The sequence below is a fragment of the Vidua chalybeata genome, chromosome 27 (assembly GCF_026979565.1).
Source record: "Vidua chalybeata isolate OUT-0048 chromosome 27, bVidCha1 merged haplotype, whole genome shotgun sequence".
NCBI classification, from domain to species: domain Eukaryota; kingdom Metazoa; phylum Chordata; class Aves; order Passeriformes; family Viduidae; genus Vidua; species Vidua chalybeata.
In genome coordinates, this window is record NC_071556.1 from 3,363,991 (window position 1) to 3,386,605 (window position 22,615).

General features: G+C 44.0%; 3 protein-coding genes across 8 annotated transcripts in view; 2 read left to right on the forward strand and 1 right to left on the reverse strand.

Moving 5' to 3' along the window:
• The first annotated feature begins 1,887 nt into the window (after window positions 1-1,887).
• Window positions 1,888-14,822, forward strand: CHERP (calcium homeostasis endoplasmic reticulum protein). 2 transcript variants are annotated; one of them, XM_053965771.1, is made up of 18 exons: window positions 1,888-1,993; window positions 2,105-2,278; window positions 2,888-3,069; window positions 3,846-3,983; window positions 4,208-4,359; window positions 4,689-4,800; window positions 5,166-5,255; window positions 5,862-6,099; window positions 6,388-6,566; window positions 7,002-7,398; window positions 9,253-9,491; window positions 10,317-10,450; window positions 10,722-10,808; window positions 11,266-11,415; window positions 11,531-11,647; window positions 12,131-12,225; window positions 12,762-12,947; window positions 14,102-14,822. In XM_053965771.1, the coding sequence occupies exons 1-18, from the start codon at window positions 1,969-1,971 to the stop codon at window positions 14,104-14,106; spliced, it is 2,700 nt and encodes an 899-aa protein (XP_053821746.1). In that variant the 5' UTR covers window positions 1,888-1,968; the 3' UTR covers window positions 14,107-14,822. The 2 variants fall into 2 exon arrangements, with proteins under 2 accessions (XP_053821746.1, XP_053821745.1); XM_053965770.1 differs by lacking the exon at window positions 14,102-14,822 and having other exon boundaries at window positions 12,762-12,955.
• A 423-nt stretch (window positions 14,823-15,245) lies between these two features.
• Window positions 15,246-20,240, reverse strand: C27H19orf44 (chromosome 27 C19orf44 homolog). 2 transcript variants are annotated; one of them, XM_053965773.1, is made up of 8 exons: window positions 20,076-20,240; window positions 19,101-19,685; window positions 18,457-18,811; window positions 17,837-17,913; window positions 17,308-17,749; window positions 16,046-16,141; window positions 15,776-15,942; window positions 15,246-15,427 (listed from the first exon to the last, which is right to left on the reverse strand). In XM_053965773.1, the coding sequence occupies exons 1-8, from the start codon at window positions 20,112-20,114 to the stop codon at window positions 15,350-15,352; spliced, it is 1,839 nt and encodes a 612-aa protein (XP_053821748.1). In that variant the 5' UTR covers window positions 20,115-20,240; the 3' UTR covers window positions 15,246-15,349. The 2 variants fall into 2 exon arrangements, with proteins under 2 accessions (XP_053821748.1, XP_053821747.1); XM_053965772.1 differs by having other exon boundaries at window positions 16,046-16,171.
• Window positions 20,241-22,416: 2,176 nt separating this feature from the next.
• The window catches only part of EPS15L1 (epidermal growth factor receptor pathway substrate 15 like 1), a 42,324-nt gene continuing 42,125 nt past the window's right edge, over window positions 22,417-22,615 (forward strand). For all 4 annotated transcript variants that reach the window (XM_053965763.1, XM_053965766.1, XM_053965767.1 and 1 more), the window contains exon 1: window positions 22,417-22,512. In XM_053965763.1, coding sequence (XP_053821738.1) covers window positions 22,483-22,512 — 30 coding nt within the window. In that variant the 5' untranslated portion in view covers window positions 22,417-22,482. The remainder of the gene's footprint in view (window positions 22,513-22,615) is intronic.

Consider the following 22,615-nt stretch of genomic DNA (forward strand, 5'->3'; position numbering starts at 1 on the left):
TTCAGTTACAGCACCACACTTCAGAGAGCTGAGTTTATTGAAAGAGAAATACCCAGCGGGGAGAGCCCAGCCTTTTTTCTGTGGGCTTTATTGGGATTGCTCCTTGTCTGAGCGATGTTTTATTTTTGTTAGGTTCAGGTTGCTCCCCACTGAGCTTTCCACACATCCACGTTCCTTTTTTGGCATCATGCCCACGGTCTCTATGTATGGTTTGGAGTGTCCTCCGAGGTGAAACAATGCTAAATAAATTCGATTAAGTGTTAATTTTGTCTCTGGCTTTTAAGACCAAGACTTATATTATATTATATTATATTATATTATATATTATATAATATAATATAATATATAATATATATTTTATTATAATATATTATATTATGTAATATATAGTATATCATATTATAATATATATTACATAATATAATATATATAATATGTATAATATAATATGTAATATATATTACATTATGTAATATATATTATATTATGTAATATATATTATATTATATTATATTATATTATATTATATTATATTATATTATATTATATTATATTATATTATATTATATTATATTATATTATATTACATTACATTACATTATATTATATTATATTTACAGTATATAGTTATAGAATACTTTATATGTAATATATATAATAATATATACATTATATATGTCATTTATGGAATGTATTATATAAATTATATAATACATTCTATAATATATAACATATAACATAACATAACATAACATAACATAACATAATATAACATAACATAACATAACATAACATAACATAATATAATATAATATAATATAATATAATATAATATAATATAATATAAATGAAAAGCATACAAGATGCCTTTATCTGTGTACATGACAAAAGTATTTACTTACAAAAATCCCTGACCACCCCACAGGTAGCTCTCAGCACTGAGCACAAAGAGAACAGGTTTTCAATTACAGGAGTATTGATCCTTTATCAGTCTCTGAGAAATTCTGTAATACTCTGTTATTTTCTGCTGGTTTAATTTAATTTCAGTGAATTAAATTAATTTTCCATGGTGTGGCTCAAGCACGCTGTTCAGGCACCAAGGGATCTCTTCACACCTCACTTGTGAAATGAAATATAATCTGATTTTTCAGAGTGAGTAATGCAAAACAGTCTCCCATCCATTTTAGGTGCCCACCTGAGAACCCTCAGACTGCAAAATTAAAAATAAAAAATTTAAAAAAATTAAAAAAAAAATTAACTGTACTAAACGCGAAGTAGAAAAAGCTTCCAAAACTGATTGACAGCACTGAGATTATGGGTGTGTAGTTTAATTAAAAGTGTGTAATATCACAGGGTAGAAAACTGGGGAGTTTAGCCTTTTAGAATATATTAACATATATAGAGAGAGCAAAATAAAAGTTTTAAGGCAAAAACTAGTCCTTCACGAGTTTAGGTAGTATTTTGTAATTAGACAGAAAATTGCAGAGTTCGAGTGATTAGTTTTTGTATTAAAAATAAAAATAATTCGTGTAATTTCTAATGACGTCGTTAAACCTTCAAAGACCTCGTAGAAAAAAAAAACAATTAGCCGCTTTATAATTTATTAGTAGAATAAGACCACACTCCTGGTACAAACTCACTACTCGCGAGAATGTAACGTAAATTAAAAAAAAAAAACAAACATAAATTAAAGCCTGAACGCAAAATACCATCTCAAATACCTTCAATGCCGACCTCAACAGAATAAAAAAAAGGGCAAAGCGCCAACATTTAACGCTTTAATTGTTAATTTTTCACCGCGATTCAGTCGCCGCCATCGCCTCCCCTCACGCGCGGCGCGCGACCCCGCGTGACCGGCGCCGCGCGCCGTCTCCACGGCGACGGGGGGCCGTAAAGCGCGGGCGCGCGGGTGTCGCAGCTCCTCGGCGGGCCGTGCGGCGCGGCCCAGCGGGCCGGGGAGCCGCGGCCATGGAGATGCCGCTGCCGCCCGAGGGTGAGGGGCGATCGGGGCCTTCGGGGGGAACGGGGGGCGGCCGAGGGAGCGGGGACGGAGCGGGGAGAGCTGTGGGAGGGCCGGGGGTGTGACGGCGCTGCCTCCCCACAGACCAGGAGCTGCGGAATGTCATCGACAAGCTGGCGCAGTTTGTGGCGCGGAACGGGCCCGAGTTCGAGAAGATGACGATGGAGAAGCAGAAGGAGAACCCCAAATTCTCCTTCCTCTTCGGGGGCGACTTCTACGGCTACTACAAGTACAAGCTGGCCCTGGAGCAGCAGCAGCGTGAGTGGGGCCTGCGGCTCGGGCAGGGCCGGCTCGGGGCTCGCTCCCTCCCCGGCCGCGGGGTCTCGGGGTCGGCCGGCGGGGACACTTTTGTCTCTCCTGGCCTCGTCCTGCTCCGCCGGGGCCGCCTCGCAGCCTCTTCCTGCGCTCGGGGCTCCCGGTAGTTGTCTCAGCGCTGCCCGCGGCTCCTCACGGCCCCGCTGGAGGCGGGCAGGGGGAGCCGCAGGCACGGGCAGCGCGGTGAGACGGAGCTCAGCGCCTGCAGAGCCGGAGCTCGGCTTGTCCCGCAGCTGTCCCTCTGGAAGTGCACAGGGAGGTGCTGGCTCTCCTTTGGCACCATCCACCCGTGATTTTGCCTTAAGGGTAGAATCATGGAGCGTGCCGAGTTGGAAGGGACCCATCAGGATCATCGAGTCCAACTCCTGGCCCTGCGCAGGACACCCCAGGAATCCCACCAGGTGTCTGAGAGCGTTGTCCAAGCAGCTCTGGAGACCCCTCTCAGCCCCTCAGAGTGAGGGGCTGTTTGGAGCCGGTGCCGTTTTCACCCGTGGGCTGGTGGTAGCAGGTTTCTGTGGGAGGTTTACTTTCAAAGTTTACTCTGTCCGACAGTGTTGTGCAAGCAAAGCCAAGACATCGAGGCTTCCGCACAGATCCAGCCCCTGCCGCAGCCATCGCTCCCGCCGGCTGCGCCCATCCCAGCCCCTCAGGGCACCCCGTCTGTGGAGGAGCTCATCCAGCAGAGTCAGTGGAACCTGCAGCAGCAGGAGCAGCATCTCCTCGCTATGAGACAGGTTGGTTTGAGATCAACACTCATCTGGTGTGTCCTGGCCTGTCAGTGGCTGCAGGAATTAGGAGTGAAGGGGGAGAGGATGGTTTGGTGCTGGAGGTGAGGAGAAGGGATGTTGCTTTCCTTGGTTTTGTTGTGTGGCAAATGCCATCGTTCCCCTAGGATGGATGTATCTGGTGTGTAGGTTGGGTTATGATTGCATATGGATTATATTATTATGGGATGAGTGATCTGTGATTAGAACCTTCTATTTGCTCTTTGAAAAATCTTGTTAGTTTCAGAATGGAATAAATTGTGGCTGCTTTAACCTTGGTTTAATGCTGCAGATTGCTGCGAACTGTGATGTTCCAGTTTGTAATATTCCCACTTAGCTGTGATTAGGGATGGGGGGGAACTCTGTGCTATCAACTAGCTGATTTTTTGCAGGAGACGTTTAGCTGTTAAAGCTGCTGAAAACCAAACTGAAGAGTTCCTTGTGCCTTGGTTGTGTTCCTTACGTTTAAGAGCTTCTTGCAATTATTTTTTATTATGTGATGGATTTTGGAAGTAGAAGTAAACTGGACTTCTCTGTAAAAATGTGAAGTCTTTTCAGAACCATTTCAATTGGAATATTTTCATGAGGTCACACTGCTTGTAAAGGATTTTTGTCCTTGAGATAGTCACTTAGGTCCAAGAGGATAAGAATACAGCACCTTCATTCTTTAAAGGAATTTTGGCTATAATGTAATTCTTTCTCTTTTTTCTTTGCTTCTGTTTTTTTTTTTTTTTGTTTTTTATCAGGAACAAGTCACATCAGCAGTTGCCCTTGCAATCGAGCAACAAATGCAAAAGGTTTTGGAGGAAACCCAGTTAGATATGAACGAATTTGACAACTTGCTGCAGCCAATAATTGACACTTGCACAAAAGATGCAATCTCAGTAAGTGATCTGAATCTGCGCAGGGATTTGGTGGTGCTGTGGGTTCCTTTGAATTTTGAGATTCTCTGTACATTAACAGCTTTGTATCTATGTTGTGTGGCAGGTAAGATGAAAGCTGTTACCTGAAAACTCCCCTTCCTGCAGTTATTTCACAACTATAGGAAACCCGTGTTGTGGGAACGCATCAAACTGACTTAAAATGTTTTAAAATGTGCTTTTCTAAGGCTGGCAAGAACTGGATGTTCAGTAATGCCAAGTCTCCTGCACACTGTGAGTTGATGGCCGGGCACCTGCGGAACCGGATAACCGCGGAAGGAGCTCACTTCGAGCTGCGCCTGCACCTCATCTACTTAATCAATGATGTTTTGCATCACTGGTAAGGATTCAGTTCTGGGTTTCAGTTTGCTGTTTTGGTTAATTTGATGAAGTTTCTCTCCTAGATACAGTGTTGGTTTGACTAGTCACTTCATCTTTTTAATGTATTAATTGATTTGATCTAGTGCTTTAGTAATCAAATTTAGGTAGAACCATTTTACCTGCTTTGTGTATTTTTCCTCCAGACAAGATTTTACAATAAAGTCGTTAGGGAGAGAATTCTCTATTTTGTGATTCCACTACTTTTAGTATAGCAGAAGTTGAGGTGAATTGAAATGTTCCAATGCACTTAGAGTGAAAAAGATAACTCTTCCCATTCCTTTTTTGAAGCCAGCGGAAGCAAGCACGAGATCTTCTGGCTGCTTTACAGAAGGTGGTTGTGCCTATTTATTGTACCAGTTTTCTAGCAGTGGAGGAGGATAAGCAACAGAAAATTGCCAGAGTGAGTATCTGGTTCTGGTTTAACTGTGACTTTTGCTTTGTTAGGTTGGTGCTATGTAAATTCACAAATAGGCCAGGTGCAAGAAGATCACTGAGATTTTTCTGGTCCGATTGCCTTCATAAAGTCTTTTATAGGAGGTGCTGTAGTTCACATTTAAAATAGAACTTCAAAGTACCTAGGCTTTATTTAAGAGTTATCACAATGATGAATGCATCTTCAGTCATTCAAAAATGCATCCTTAGTCATTAAAAAGTAAATATGAAAATCCTAGGTCTTATGAAAAGCTGAAGACACAAAAATGCTGTGGCTCAGTTTTTCTTTGATTGTTCATAATTTCTAAAATCCTTTCACTCTTATTCATACAGCTTCTTCAGCTATGGGAGAAAAATGGGTACTTTGATGAGTCCATTATTCAGCAGTTACAAAGCCCAGCTCTTGGACTTGGCCAGTACCAGGTTAGCCACAAAAATATCAGTTTTCTTATTTATGAAATATTCTGAAAATTATTTTCCTTTTCAAAGGATAATGTTAATTTCTGTCTTCCATCCCCTCCCTTGAAGTTGCTTACAAGGGATTGCAAAAACATAATGTGAAATACAACCTTGTTATTTCAAACATTTAATAATCCAGCTGCTGATATGTTCCTGGATACAGGATACAGACTGATACAGTCCTGTACATATTTGACAGTGTCTTGTATAGCAGGGAGTGTTTGGTTAAAAGGAAACAAGCAAACATGGCTTTAAATTGTATACATGGAATATAAAAATTATTCTGGCAGCAGGAACTTTTCCTTTTTTATTATTAATAATGAATGCTGTTGATTTGAGCTGTATTGGAAAGACAGTACTAAAGATGGTGGGTTCCAGGCTGCAGAGGATATTTTGGAAATTTCCACAAAGCTTCATAATGAGACTGGGTGGTTCTGCCACCATCATCCTGCATCCTCATGTGTTTTCTGGGAGAGAGGGTGAGGGGCAATACAGGGAATTCTGAACGAGTGGATAGGGTAGGAAATACAGGTGCAGTGTTCACTTGTTCTCCTTCACTTCTTTTATCAGGCAAATTTGATCACTGAATATGCAACGGTTGTCCAGCCTGTGCAAGTGGCTTTTCAACAGCAGATTCAGAACCTGAAAACTCAACACGAGGAGTTTGTGAACAGTTTAACACAGCAGCAGCAGCAACAGCAGATCCAAATCCCCCCACTAGAGAACGAGGTGAAATCAACACCCCCACCTCAAGCCCCCACAGCAGCCCCAGCCTCAGCTCCACCATCTGTTCCAGTCACACAAGCAGGTACTGAGCTGATCTTTCTTTTTTTTTTTTTTTTTTCCCTCCCTTTTTAATTATGAGGCACTGCTGGTTTGTTCAGGCAAAAGCTTGAATCTATTCAGAACCTTGCAGCAGGTGCAGGCTGATGCTTGAGTATAAAAAGAACCAAAGAGATGAGTGTTAAATGGATCAGAAATCCTGTCTCCCAGTAATTAGATTTCTGCAGAAGGAATTAATCTGGAGCCTGGTGTGCTGATGTTTTATTAACTGCAAGTGAATTTGATGCTGACAATAGTCTCTACATTGTTCCAGATGATGGTAAATCTCAGCTGCCTCTGGCTGGTTCTACAGAGTATGACACAACTGGGTCTGGAGTGCAGGATCCTGCCTCAGGTGGACCACGTGGGCCTGGATCTCATGACCAGATTCCCCCAAATAAACCACCCTGGTTTGACCAACCTCACCCTGTTGCGCCATGGGGTCAACAGCAGGTAGGAAACAGTTCTGAAAACAGATGTGGAAGTTCAGAATGACTGTCTTGGTTGTGGAGGTTGGGAATGACCACCTTGGTTGTGGAAGTGAAGTGAAAAGCTACGAAGTTAGAAGCTGTGAAAGTTAGAAATCCAGATTTCAATGCCAGTATCACTCTGAGTGCAGTTAAAGGCTTTTGCCTTTAATCATTAATCATGTTAATCATATTTCAGTTTGTTAACCATCACACTATTCCTATGAAAAAGAGCTGTTTGGTTCAGTAACAGTTGGGTCTTTTCCCATCTTTTTTCTGAAGTTGCAGTCATTCAGACTCGTATTTGAAATGTTCTTTCACTTGTGCATGTTGCCTGTGGGCTGTATTTCCTTAAGAAGTCATGTTACTGTGTTCTTCATTCCTGTAACCAAATGACCAGGCTTCTGTCCTTCACCTCCAGGGACCACCTCATTGTCCTCCCTGGAATAACAACCACGAAGGAATGTGGAACGAACAGAGGGATCAAGGCTGGAACAATCAGCGAGAGACCCCTTGGAACAACCAGCCTGATCCTTCATGGAACAACCAGTTTGAAGCACCGTGGAACAACCAGCATGAACAGCCTCCATGGGGTGGGGGTCAGAGGGAACCTCCATTTCGAATGCAGCGGCCACCTCACTTCAGAGGCCCATTTCCTCCACATCAGCAACATCCCCAATTCAACCAGCCCCCGCATCCGCATAATTTCAACCGCTTTCCACCTCGCTTCATGCAGGATGATTTTCCACCTCGCCATCCCTTTGAAAGGCCTCCTTATCCTCATCGTTTTGATTACCCCCAGGGGGATTTTCCTCAAGGTAAAGTGTGTACCAGGCCAGGTTTTCTTACGTTGTAATGCTGATTGCCATTACAAAATTATTTAGTGATTTGGGGTGACAGTTTATCCTCGGTGGACTCTTGTGATTTTCCTAAGAAATGTTTAGTTTGGGAGTTTGGGAAGCTACTGTAAGAACTCAGTAGGAAACACATGCACAGTTGGATGCTTCCTTGCTTTCTGAGTCTTCCCTAATGGATAAGAAATTGTACTCCAAATTCAAGTCAGCATCTCTACAGGCACCTCTTTTGCAACTACTTCACTTTAAAAGTAGTAAGTCCAAAGGTGAAAAGCAGCATTTTCTTGTAAATTTAATCACGTGCACATCAGCTCGTGGGTGAGGGCTGATGAGAGCTGTGACCTGTGTAGATGGAGGAAGTTAAGAGGGAGGCTGAAAAGACTTGTTCCTGTGCATACACTCATTTGTTCTTTCTTTTTATTTTGGCTGCCAAGCTCTCTAGTTTTCTGCCTTTAATGTTGTGTGGCTTGGTAGTGTGTGGTGCAATGATCCCTACCTCCAGGTCTTCCTCCTCATTGGGTCTGTTCTCTTGTTGGAACATGGGAATGTGTGGGAGTGTAACCTGCTGCTGGCCTGCCTGGCCAAGGGTAGTTTCCATTTCACCTGCAGGAGTTACTGTTACTCTGGAATGATCCTTGTCCGTGTGAAGGCCAAAGATCACCCTGGTTCTGTGTGACAAGTCATTTAGAAAATAGATTATGTTTCTGTGTAGGAGTTGCTACGTTAATCCTAAAAGTTTCTCAATTTTCCAAGTCCAAAAATGGTTGAAAACCAATGGATTTGAGTTTATATATTTAGGATTGAGTTTAATTTCTGTAGTGGAGATTGTCCCCTTTTTTTTTTCCCTTGGGTATTATTGCTTGGGTGTTTCTGTTAAGAATTGTGGTAGTGAGTAGGGAGAAAGGGAGAATTCCCTCTTGTCTGAGGGAGTTTAGGTTTAAGCTCAGAATGAGATGCTCGGTTTTGGATTCTAGTGGTGATTTAAAATCCCTGTGCTTTCATACAAAGTTGTTGGAGGAAGGGATCTATTAAACCAGATGGTTAAAATTAGGAAAGCAGTGAATCAATGACAATACAGACTCTGCTCGAGTTCTGATCACATTGAGTCAAATAGTACCAGCTCGAAATTGGGAAGTGGCTGTAATGGCTTTTTCTGGAAAAACTGTTAATTCTGCTGCAAATGATGTTGATTTTCAGTCTTGCATTTTTCTCCATAGAGTGCAGTGAGTTCAGCAGGGTCTCCTGGCGTTCATGGCGTTTGTCCATCAGTGGCTGGATGAGTGTCACTCACTTCCCTGTTTTAACAGAATTATTATCTCTACCTCTTCTCCAAATTAATTTTTCTCCAAAAGTAATTTCTTGTCACCCACTGATGCGAGTTAATTGCTGTCATATGTATTTCTTCTTATATGTTGATTTAGCAGAGAGACAGAGCTAATTACAGGTCCAAGCTGAGCCATGATTGTGCACTTAGCTTCAGAAACAAATCCCACCAGTAGCTGCCCTGATGCATCTGAAACATTTTGTTCTTGAGTGTGTCTTTGTTGTGGTCCTTTTGACCACAGTATGTCCCAAAGGAAGCAGTGGCTTGGGGCTGAACTATCCTGTTGTCTAGTGGTTGCTGTGGCCAGGGAGGTAAAAGCACTGCAGGGTGTTCTTGAGTGTGGACCTGTAGCCAGCCTCTGGTCCTTCAGTTCTGGTGCTTTCCTGGATCTGCTGAGACTGGGTTTTAGGAAAAATGCAGTAATTGAAGTACATCTCTGATTGCCTTCCTTCCTTGCCAGCTAAATAAAACATTTTAACCCTCCCACTCTGCAGAAATTGGACCTCCTCATCATCATCCTGGTCACAGATTGCCTCATCCTGGTATCAGCGAGCATCCTCCCTGGGGAGGGCCACAGCACCCTGATTTTGGGCCTCCCCCACATGGATTTAACGGGCAGCCCCCTCACATGCGGCGCCAAGGGCCCCCTCACATGAACCACGATGATCCCAGCCTGGTGCCAAATGTTCCCTACTTTGATCTTCCTGCTGGCCTGATGGCTCCACTTGTCAAAGTAAGTGCTTGCTAAGGGACTCATTCAGACCAAGACACTGGTGGGATTAACAGATCCCAAACCTGTTGTTGTTATCAGGGACAGTTCAACATTGATGTGTATGATTTCAAATCCTTCCATCCCACAACCAGCTGTGTAGGGTATAAGAAAAGGAGTAGTTTGGGGGACTAGGTAGTGAAAATGGTGAGAATTTTTGTGTGTTTTGTGCTAGAGGAAGCTGGTTGAACTCACAGTGTGAAAGACTAATTTATACTTGAAAGTCTGACCCCTGTTTGTAGGAAATGGAAATCGTCAGTGATTTCCAGATGGCCAGAGAGACCTCACAGGTCTGATGGGGCCACTGTACTAGCTCTTCATAATCAGAATTCTCTTGAAAACATTTTACAATATCAATGTTATATAGACAAAGAAGGATAGAGAACAGGAAACATATCTGTATCAGCATCTTCAGGGATATTTACAGTTGTGTATTCTGTATTTGAGATGAACAAATAAGCCTCTTCCATCTCTTTGTGTTATTCTCATACACCAGTTTGTGCCAGGCTTCCATGCAGACACATTAGCACAAAGGTGGATGAGATCTGCATTTTATCTACCTGGTGACCCACTTGATACTGCAACCTGTGCAGTGCAGGCTTTTCTCAGAGAACTCACAATAATGATAGCACGAGGAAGCATTGGGTCATCTGCAGAATCCTTATTTCCAGATCATTTTTTACCCAGTGTTGAAATTTGAGATCTCCACACAGCTAAGTCTGTATTTAACTCTTCAGGTAGCCACCCCGTGACACATGACACAAATGTAATTTGTTTTGTTTCCGGCAGCTTGAAGATCATGAGTATAAACCTTTAGATCCTAAAGATATACGTCTTCCACCTCCAATGCCCCCCAGTGAGAGACTCCTGGCTGCAGTTGAGGCATTTTATAGTCCACCATCTCATGACAGGCCTAGAAACAGGTAAGAGTAGGTGTAGCCAATAAAATGGTAAAGAAAATGCCCTAAGAAGGTGCCTCAAACCACAAAGTGCCTCCCTCTCTTTTGCCTGTGTCTTGGTTCTCCTAATGCTCTTCTTGTATCGCAACTGCACTTGCTGTTTGATCTTATACTGAGATTTGCAAGACAGTTTTGCCCAGACCCTTTGTTCTGTACAAAATCTGGTGCAAATCCTTAAGGTCACCACTGAAGTGGAATTCACGCGTGTGGGCTCTGTGTGGTTGATTTGTTGCAGTGAAGGATGGGAGCAGAATGGACTGTACGAATTCTTCAGAGCTAAAATGAGAGCAAGGCGGAGGAAAGGTCAAGAGAAGAGAAACAGGTGAGAGTTCCACACGTTCTGCTGTGTGCTGTTCGAGGTGCTTGGACTAAATGCACAGGGAAAGTCTGTTCAGCAACATGCTGATGGAATAAGTGAGTTTCAGTGTGCTGGGATTTCTGTCTAATCTGCAGAAAATGGACACGGCACGGGTTGCCCAGAGCAGCTATGGCTGCCCCATCCCTGGAAGTGCCCAAGGCCAGGTTAAACAGGGCTTGGAGCAGCCTGGTCTTGAGGAAGGTGTCCCTGCCCAATGGCAGGGGTTGGAACTGGATAAGCTTTAAGGTCCCTTCCAACTCAAACCGCTTTGTGATTTTGTGAAACAGTTTTTCACACTCAAGCTTTCACTTTCACTGCAGAAGTAGTGCTTGTGTGTAATTTGAATTTGATCAGGAGTAGGTTTGTGTTTCTGGTGCTTCTCCGTGGAATCTCACTGGAGTTTCTCTGCTCATTTGTGCAGTGGGCCCTCTCGGTCTCGCAGTCGGTCTAAAAGCCGAGGTCGTTCATCTTCCCGGTCTCACTCACGATCTTCAAAATCATCTGGCTCCTACTCAAGGTCCCGCTCCCGCTCTTGCTCTCGATCGCGATCCTACTCTCGCTCACAGTCCAGGTAGGGCACGGGGGGCTGAACGTCGGGAACTGGGGGAGTGGGGAACCCCAGCCCTGGAGGCCGACGCAGGGATCCGCGGGGGTTGCTCTGGTAACTCGTGTGCTCTCCCTTTCAGGAGCCGGAGCAGGTCCCGCTCCTCTCACAGCCGATCGCGGTCTCGCTCACGGTCTCGCTCCAAATCGTACTCCCCAGGAAGGCGGCGCCGTTCCCGCTCTCGCAGCCCCACTCCTCCGTAAGCTCTGCTTTGGTCTCCTTTTACCTGGGCTGTTTGAGCAGAGAGCCTGCAGGGGCACCGCCTCGTTACCAGGGGAGAATGAGCGTTTCAACAAAGAGCAGAAAAGATGATGGAGAGCAGATTTAGAAACAATTTATCTGCTGTATGGGCTTGTAGAGAGAATATTACTTTATTGTGGTGGCTTTTTATTTCAACAAAACTGTGCAACTGTGAAGTCTGTGTATGCCTTCCTTGGAAGCAGGAGTAATTCTCTGTGTGCTCTACAGGGAAGAGCAGAGTGTTTGATTTCCCTTGTGCTGAGAAGCAGGTGATGTGTTTCTGGCACCTCAATAACTGCATAAACTGATGGCTTTAATAAAGAAGAGCTTAGTAGAGTGGATGGAATTGTGTTAACTGTTGATGTTTAACAGAATAGAACTGACTGTGTTTTGTGTCAGAATTGTATCACTGGTTCTTAATTTGTTCTTCTTATTTTCTTAGTTCTTCTGCTGGTTTGGGCTCCAGTTCTGGGCCTCCTATACCAGAATCGAGACTTGGAGAAGAAAATAAAGGCCATCAAATGCTAGTGAAAATGGGTAAGATGCTGTTCTAGAGTCTTACACAAGCCAGGAAACAAAATGAGACACTGAAGTCTTAGATATAATTAATTAATGCATGTTCATAAGGAATTATTCATTGGCATTCCAAGGTCAGCATAAGAATAATCAGAGATGTAAGTATATGGAACAATGATAGCTGGTTTTCTGAGAAAGATACAAAGACAGGGATGTGAGCTTGGCATCAGATAGAACTGACCCTACCCAAAGTATTTTATCTCCCTGCAGTGCAGGTCAGCAGGGTTGACCGGACAGATTGGACTTGCACTGCCTTTCCTCTTATCCTCCTAACAGTTTTTAGGGATAGTGCTGCTGTCAGCTCCTAGAATCTCTGCATATTAATGCTTGTGAAATAAATGGGACAGTTCATGCGTTGTTTCAGGTTGTCTGTTCCCATCCTGCTTTATCAAACTGATGCTGTCTTTGGTTGTTTCCAAAATGTCCGTGTTTGTCTTCACAATTCTAGCAATAAAAAAAACAGTGAAAGGATTTGCAATGTTGTGTCCTTGCTGCAGGATGGAGTGGATCTGGTGGATTGGGAGCCAAGGAACAAGGAATTCAAGATCCAATTAAAGGAGGAGATATCCGAGACAAATGGGATCAGTACAAAGGAGTGGGAGTTGCATTGGACGACCCTTATGAAAACTACAGAAGAAATAAAAGTTACTCATTTATCGCACGCATGAAGGCCAGGGATGAATGTAAGTGAATGTTTCTCAGCAATTTAGAAACCTCTATGGACTTGAAAGTGATTTTTGCAAACCCAAATCAAAATATCAGTAGCTCTTAATTTTTTCTAACGTAACTGATAAAGTAAAACAACAGGTAAGTGGACGTGTACTCTCATTAACCCAGCAGGTTTTCCTTTTTAGGCATTGTGTTGTGTTCTAATTTCTGAAATGCTAATTAATTAGCGTGTTCTGTGTAAGTCACTTCCTGGCTGCAATACTGAGCACCTGCATCTTTGGATGTTGCCTCACAAAAACCTGGAGCAGTCACAGTTAGTGGAGGGGGAGCTGTGCCACACAAGGGACAGCTGCCACAGCAGGGAGGCTTTTAAACCTTGGAACCAAGGCCATGCTTACTGTTTACCCCTGCCCTATTCAGAGTTTCCTACCATTACTATCACGTTCTGCCAAAGCCAGAATTGGTAATAAATTCTCTGTAGTGCAGGAAGGGTTCAGAAAAAGACAATTACCAAATGATGGATTTTTGCAGAGAGTCTGTGATACACTGAACATTGGCACTTGCCAACAGCTAAAAGGAAAAAGCTGGCATGCTCAATGGAATCTCACTTCTGCCTCTATATCTGCAATCAAATGGGTTCAAATAAAGCCCATAAGGAAAAATTCCTTATTAACAGAATCCTCATTCCACCAAACACTTCAGACAGCTTAGGTAACTGTGGAATGTGTAAGAACTCTTCTTCCTATTCTTTCAGTGAAGTGTGAAACACAAGACTCTTCACCACCTGAGTAAGACTCTCTGAAGAAAGATGTCTTGCATCTTCTGCAAAACATTAAACTTTTAGAAATCCAGATTAAAGTCTGGAGGAAATGACAAATTAATTACTTTTTAAACTATGGTGAAAAATGGAAATGACATGTACTTCAAGACTTGTCAATTAGGGCTTAAAAAAGGCCAGTTGTTACTATGACATGTCCAGCAAGTTTAAAAATTTCCATTTATCTTGCAAAATTTCCTAATTAGTTCCCCATTTTATAGTAGAATTAAACCCCACTCAAGCTGTTCCTGGTGCAGGACTGTGCCTCATTCATTCCTGTGGAATACAGACATTTTCTGATATGGTCGTATGTTCTCTAGTTCCATAATGTATGTTTATTTCTCTCAAAAGGTTAATTCTATTTGAAGTGGAAGGGTGCTGCCTTGGGATCAAGTCAGACTGATGCTGAGCAGTGTATCCTAATGTCTAAATGGGGAATGAAGCATCTAGTTCCAGTGCAGGTGACCTCTGAGCACTGTGCAAGCTTTTAGAACCTTCCACCCACCTCCAGGCCCAGCAGCTGCCGCAGCCGCCACTCGGGGCAGGACACAAGGGGCACTTCTCTGGTAGCTTTCCCAGCACTCTGAGGGATGGGCGATGCTTTGTAATGGAACACAGTCTTTGAGCTTTTTATATTTTTGTATATACCCTTTAATAAAAGCTAATTAGTTCAATAGAAGAGAATTCATTCTCTCTGCTCTACACGTTTCTATCAACCAGATGTTCTTGGAAACTTGATGTAAGCTAAATGAAAAAAAAGAAACAAACCTTTTGTAACTGTTTCCAGAGACCACCAGCTAGAGCTGTTAGGCCCTTACACTGCACTTCCACTCCCCAGGTCTGCGTGGCGGTTCCCTTTTCCAGTTGTTTGTTTGTAGAGCAAAAACCCTCTTAAAACCATTCAGTTAATATGGTGGAATATCAGTTTGTTCTAGATCTACTGTAGTTGTGGAACTGTACCTGTCTGTGAATCAGCATACAACACCTGTATGTTACCAACTTGTGAATGTTGTTGTTTTGCCTTCCAATAAACAATTTTTTTAAAATAAAGATTCAGCTGAGATTTCCTGTACCTTGTTTGGAATTTCTCTTAATAAACACACCCAAGTGTGTGTTTGGGTTTGCTGTAATCTGACAAGGCTGACTATATAGAAAAGCTGTTTGGATAATGGCACTGAAGTCAGGAAATGGTAATTTTCTGCTGTGGTTGTATTTCTCAGGGGCTGTAGTACAGACTTGCACTTCTACCACAATCATAGATGAGATCACAGATCTCACAATTCACTGGATAAATGCATGCACTGTGATGACTTATCATCACAGTTTTACCTTGATGTCTCTTTTGCTGACATAGTCTGGCTGAAGGTTCCTTCGTATCCCTGTACTGTGTACATAAGTAAAACATTCAGGTATAGAAAAGTAAATTACATATAATAATTAGCAACTTGTACTAACTAATTTCTATTAACATAGCAGTTTGTATGAATCCTTCCAGTACAGTTTTTAACCTTTTATCTCTGCAACTTGGAAAAGTTTCTTGTTTCAGCCTTAGAGCTGTGAATATAAATGTCACTTAAAGTTCAATAGCTGTCCAAGCAGTTATTTCTCCTGGGCTCTCCGAATTTCTTCAAGTGCTTGCTCAATTGTTAGAGGTGGGGATTTGTGATTCTTGATGTACTGCAAAAAAAAAAAAAAAGTTAATAAGCTAATGTCTTCATTATGTAGATTATTACTTACTAAACAGTAGAAAGCAACTAATCTTCATGTCAAGATACCTGCATGTTTCTTTACTAGCAACAGAAAGTGACCCTTCTGTTGCAGCATCTGAATGATCCCTGCTCATTTGAGGACAGCTAAATGCTACAGCAGAAACCTTAATCTTTAAAAACTATGGCCTCCAGCAGGACTTCAGTATTTTTCTTTTAAACTTATTAATTAATCATATGCAGAGAAAGTATGTTTGCTGTAAGTACTACAAGGGTTTGGAAAGGAATACACGCTCAGTGTCTGGTTTGTCATAAATACCTCTTTAGCCTCTTCCAGGGTATGGTAGTGGAACTTCTCATGCTCCAGTGACTCCACAAGGGCTGTGTGAAGGTGGTGAATGCTCTCCACAAACTGCTGGGTCAGCATCAGGTGCTGCTTGCACATGGCGTGTAAGACGAGAACCGAGGGGCTGTACGCGGTCAGGGCTGCGAGAAAGGGACAGGGTGCACTGCGGTGAGGCACGGCTGGCAAGCCAGGCTCAGGTGCAGAAAATAGAGTAAAAAAGAAGAATAAACGTGGTTTTGGTACCTTCTACTGCATCCATGCTGATCACGTGACTGGCAATTGGCACTGGATCGATGTAGCTGGTGCCCAGAGCGGGGCCGAGCGCTGCAGCGGGGTTTGCTGTGCATAGGATAGCATCAGAATTACTGCCTGGGCAGAGGGGAAAGGTTTAGTGCTACTGCTTGGCTCTTCTGCAGTTTCTTGGGACAGCAGCTGCCCCAAAACCACTGTACAGCCTAACAGAAGAACTCTCTCAGCCAAAAATATGTTGACATAGTTATACAGCTTCCACAGTTTCTTTACTATTAGGCTCACAACACCATTGCAGAAGGCACCTTTTCTAACCCTAGGTAGAGTAAAAGTAAAGACTTTTGTACTCAATGCTTCTGTTTTCAAGCACACTCAAGTTTCTACTTCTTTCTCGAGTGTGGCAAGGAATGGTGGCTCTTAGCACTTTTTCCTTTTAGTAAAGAGATGTAAGCAGGGAGCTACGCCTCAGGATGTGAAAGCTCCTATCTGATCCTGTCATGGGGCCATAATGCTTTCCCAAGAGAGAAGTACAATGCAAAAGAGCTCTGAATGAGCAATCACTTCAGTAACACTACCGATACCAGCACTAATAATGCTATTATTTACAATAGTAAAGATAGCAGAATACTGAATTTCATTTGAGAGTACTACTCGTGCTCTTGTGAGCTCTGTCCCTAACACTTGCTCATCCAGCCTCAGGTCCTGTGGGGGGTATTTTTAAGCAAAAAACATTCCTTATTATGATATTCAATCCCATGTAGACAGCAGATTAAAGTGTTGGGCTTTAGAAATTTTTTTATTTAGCACCAGTGAGGGGAAGCTGTCACTAAAGTGAAGAAGTGTTACTGTTTAGTAAGAAATGACATAAAGTCATCAGAAGGTGGAGTGGTGTATATAGTGCTTGTTTATTTCAGACTGCTCCTGTTTATACACTGTTCCAATACAGGTGGATTTGATTGGTTATTTAGTTAATACATTCCACCTAATTGACAAGATGCCCTTTTATAAACAATCTTTGAGAATAACAAGAAAACAGACAGTACGAAAAACAACACCTGTAGGTTGTTTTTCATAACAAGCTATCATTGTTTATCTGCAGCTCCCTAAAGTCTCCCAGGCTGATTCTGGGAAAACTTCTCTAGCTTTCTCACTCTGACCAGGCTGTCACATCCACAAAGCCTCTCGAGGCTGACTGGGCTGGCATGTATGAAGGTGTGTAAAGGTTTTCTGAGGAGGGCAGTAAGTGCTGGACTCACCCCTGGCCCAGCAGTAGGTGCAGGGAGGCTCTGCTGTCTGCACCGCGGTTTCTGTGACGGTCACTCGGTGCCCTGGCGTGACCAACGGGCACGACCCCGAAGATGGGTGTGCTCCAGAACTGCAGCTCTCAGCATGTCCCTCTCCAGATTGCCTGTCTGTTGTAGACAGAGAGCTTTCAAAGTCTTCAGAATATTCTGAATTAACAGTACTCTCATTCTGATTGAGATAATCCTGTTTGTGTGGAGGGAAATCTGAGGAAACTCCACTTAAATGTTCAGAGATTTCAGCTTCAGAGACACATTTTTCAACCTCCTCTTCAGAAGAACCACTCACAACAGTTATTGCACTGGTCAATTTTAGAGCAGCCTGGTCCTCTTCCACCAGCAATGTATCTTTTTTCACATATTTCTTTGATTCTTGAGTAAATTGAATGTCTTTTTCCTGTAAAATTATTTATTTTAGAACCTCCACACTCTACCAAAGGCAGACTGGTAATAAGTGGGGAATAAGTGGGGCATTTCTACTTACTTTCTGCTTTAATTCTTCTGCCTTACTGATAGTATCTGGTGCCAAATCATCAAGGCTCAGGATATTCAGTCCGAAGTCTGCAAACAAATGACACCTACGCATGAGAATTTGCATGAAAATTAGAGTACACTTTCCTGTAAGTGAGAAAAGTGGGGGAAAAAAATCAGTACTACCTTCCTAGTTCAGTACTAAAAACTAATAGCCACTTCATAGAAACCCCTCAAATGTCCTCCTTTGATCAGCTGATGTTCCTGAAGTTAAAGAGATTTTTGCTGCCCCTCATTTCCAGCTGTTCTCACTCTGACCCATTGGTACATTGTGCCACTGATACAGGAAACCTACTCTAAATGTTCTAATTGTTTTGACATCATGATGTCACCCAGGGCAGCATCATTAATTTGAACCCATTAAGTCAAAAGCTAAGAAAAATACAAACCTGTAACACTAGAAAAAAGAAACAGATCAAGATAATTTCTCTGATCAGGTGTTGGTCTATGTGAAATTTCACCAGTGAATCCTTTCAAAGTGACTATTTGCCCATGTTTAATAAGAGAACTTATCAGGAGATTATCAGTACAATTCATACTGAGTCTACTGAGACAGTATTTTAGAAAACTTACATTTCAAGCTGCTGCTGGATAGATCTTCTGCATCAGCTCCTTCAGAAAATAATTCATCTAATGACTTTATTTCACTTCTGTCACTTTCAAGGGATTCTTGGATTTGCTTGGTGTAGCTTGCTTTAGGCAGAGCACTCTTTACAGTGTTGTCTTTCATGGAAGATGGCAGCAACTGAGATCTCATGGTATGTCCTGACAGGTTGCTGCTGGTGGGTAAAGGGGCTGGTGAATTAACTCTACCAAACACACTTTTCTCTGAGTCTTTGTTGTGAAAAGAAGATGCTTTAGATAACTCTGCTGGTGAAACTTCCTTACGAGGTGGAGGAGCCTTTCCTGATGGAACTGGAGTCTTGCTCTTTTTGAAGAATATTAAAAAGAGATTTATGTGTTACTTCATTATTATGTGTAGATTGCTAAAGGGAGAACAAATCATTGTGGGTAAAATAGAGTAATTTTAAGATGTTAAGATGTGAACCTGAATCCTATCATGAGCAAGACACAAATGCAAATTTAAAATTTAGTTGCTGGTGTTATCTAAATAAAAAACAATCAACGAATTAAAACAATTACATAAAAGCATTAATAAAAATACATGATCCAGCAAAGTTTGTATTTACCTTTCTACCCCACTGAGCATCACTTACCAGAACCTTCTGATTCCCACGTCCACTGGAAAACTCCAAAGAGCTCTCCATCAATTCTCTCATTTCCTCTTCATCACTATCCAGATCAAGCCGTTGTTTAAGCATAACACTCCTTTTAGGGCTTTGCATGCTCTCCTCTCCCTCAGGACAGGCATCCCTGCGGGTCCCGTTCCCACTGGTGCTACCGTAACTCTTCCAGTACTTCCTGCCCCTGGCACCACCTTCGTGCCCAGAGGCAGACGAGGTGCACTCCTGAGCCAAAGGCTTCAGGCCCGAGTCAGTGTTCTGCAATTCCAGGTGCTTTTTTTGACCCATGACTTTGCTTTCCAGTCGTGCTACTTTGTCCAGGACGGAGCTTAGCCGCGTGCGGGCGGCGCTGCGCGGAGCGCTCAGGGCTGCACGGCCGCTCCCTGCCCTCAGGGCGCTTCCCGGCCTCTGGCCCCGCTGCGTCCCACCAGCGTTTCCATCGCACACCTTCAGGAACCTGCCGTGCTGGGACGGAGCCCTTCCAGCGCTCTCCAGCTCCGTGTCCACCGCCGTGAGCTCACCACGGGTGCTGCTCCTGCGGGGTACGTGGCTGTGGCCCTGCCGAGAATCACAGAGTCACCGACCTCAGGGAAGAGCTGACATCAGCTTGGGACTGATCCCCACGCTGTTAACCTGACCAAAGCACTGAGTGCCACATCCAGACTTTCCTCAAACATCTCCAGGGATGGTGACTCCACAGGGACGGTGACTCCACGGGCAGCCCCTCCCAATGCCCGACCACCCTTTCTGTGAAGGAATCCTTTCTGATGTCCAACCTAAACCTCCCCTGGCACAGCTTAAGGCTGTCCCCATGTCCTGTCGCTGGTTCCCTGGAGCAGAGCTGGTCTCTACCAGCTCTTGTACAGATCCCTCCCCACACAACACACAAACACCGGCCCGCGCCGAGCCTGCCCAGGCACAGACAGAGACAGGGCGCCGGTGCCTCACCTGCCCTCGGCCCGCGGGTGCCCGAGAGATCGCGGCCATGCGGGACGGGACGAGACAGAGCTGAACGGCAGGACGGACGGGATGGGGCGGGACAGGGTCGGAGAGAACGCCGTCAGGTCCGCCCAGCCCGAGGCGGCCGAGGCTTCTCTGGGCCGGGCCAGAACGGGCGGTGCGCGGCCGGGTCCTGGAGTCCGCGACTCCCCAATATCCCGCCCACTCATTGGCTCCGGGCAGCGATTCGGCGCCACCAGCCAATCACAAGCAGGTTTACAGCCGCCGGCAGCGTGCACCTCGACTACAAGCCCCAGCATGCATCGGGGTCAATAAATAGGGATTTTTACAAACCCGCGATTTACTAATTATTGGAGCGAGTTGGGAATTAATCCACTTGTTCCGCAGGATTTGCGTTAAGACCCCTCACTGAAACAACATATTGTAGGCTATTTCTTGCCCTTTGTACTTGTGTGTCATTTCCAGGGACTTGGTGAAACTTGTATTTCATGTGTCACAGTGAAATTTGGCATATCTAACATCTTATAGTTGGTATATCTATATATCTATATATCTTATATCTAACATTTTATCGTTGTAATATAATTATATAGCTATTGAGCTTCTGCCATGGATAATTTTTATTTTGCCCAGTTTTTTTTTTTTTTTTTGTTTTTCTGGGTTAATTTTCTAGTGATATCATTCTGCTGTAAGTCAGTCCCTAAGATTTGAGTTTAAGGTTCTTAAAAACTTTCCCTTGCTGTCTCTAAAACCCTGGCTGACAGATATACACAGCTATATATTCCGATTATATATTTTGATTAAAATTCCAGATCAGACTTATGAAATAAAAATTGATAACAAAATGCATCTGGCAACCCACAAGATGATTTAGATTGTTTGCCACTGAGGAAAATTAATGAGCAAAGAAGCCCACAGACTGGGATGATTGAATTCGAATTTATGATCTAAATGACCAAATTTATGATCTAAATCACACCTGAGGTAATTTGCTCTCCTTATTCTGTGTTAGTGGATTATTTAATTTCTTTTTAACATAGTTGAACTGTGCACTGGTTTTGCTTTTTTAATTTTCCTGTGTCTTTTAAAGGATTGGGATGAACCTGAACCCATGGTGGAACTACTGCTGAGGATCTGAATTTTAGGATGAAGAATAACAATAATGCAGAATGGTATTGTACTCTGGTCAAGAGTCCTCTATACAGTTTATAAATAATTTCCTATTAGGAAACTCCTAGCTAGGGGAACACCTTGAGTCACTTTCTTTGCCTGACTGTATTCCAAACATATAGTTCATCCTGGGGGAATGGAAACCACATCAGATGGGTAATCCAAGGGCTCTTAAGAATACAGACTTGCTGTTTTTTTTTTTTCTGTTTTCCTTCCAAAGTGAAGGAGGAAGGCACAATTTTTTTACAATTTCTCAATAACAGATGCTGATGTTTATGCAAAAGACTTTGGAGATGGATCACGGGGAGAAATGAATATGAAATTCCCATGGGTGTTTTTGTTCTTTATTTCCACATTTTAAAGATTCCTTGTCTCATCTGATTGAGAAACTATTGGTGCATAAAAAATGAAATTTTTTATGGTCATGAAAAGGAAATGGATGTAAAGCAGGCTGAGGAATAGCAGGAGAAACAAGTATGGAGGAAAAATACTTTGAGCAATAGTTTAAGAAGAAAATTAGAGAGCAAAGACGACTCTGGAAGGGACAGAGCAATGGGGAATGATATTTATAATATATGTTATAGAGAGGAACCCTGTCTGTCAGTGTCAGGGAGGGGTCAGAGCACGGCCCGGGGCGCCCTGCAATGGCACAAGAGGCAGCAGGCAGGAACTGACAAGAAGTTCCACCTGAATACGAGGAAGAACTTCTTCACTGCGCAGAGACCGAGCACTGGAACAGACTGCAATCCCTCACTGGGGACACTGCAGAATTTGTGGACACAATCCGGTGCCCCGTGCTCTGGCATGGCCCTGCCGGAGCAGGGACGTGGGACTCGGCGGCCCAGCGTGCTCCATTCAAACCTCGCTCCTTTGGGGTTTGTGTGACTGCCCGGGGAGGTGGCGGTGAAGTCCCTGCAGGTGTTTAAGGAGCGACAGACCGCGGCACTCAGTGCTGTGATCTGGCTGACCTGTCAAAGCTTGGACTCCATGACCTAAGAGGTCTCATCCGTTCTAAACGACTCTGTGGAGCGTTGCGGGCGGCGGCAACTGCCGCCGAGGAGCGCCTGCCGGTCCCCGATAAAGCCGCGGCCGCTCGCCGGCGGCTCTCGGGCACCTCCTCAGCCGCCGCCGCCGCCTCGCCGCGCCCGCCCGGCCCGGCCCGGCCGTGCCGCCGCCGCCCGCCCCTCGCTCCGCCCCGGCCGCGGCCCGACCCAGCGGGAGGAAGATGGCGGCGCTCATCCCCCTCAGCCAGCAGGTACCGGGCTGCCGGGGACGCGCGGCCCTCCGCACCGGCGGAGCGGCGGGGCGGCCGCGGGGAGCGGCTAGCGGGGCTGTATCGTAGCCGGCTGCAGCCGGGC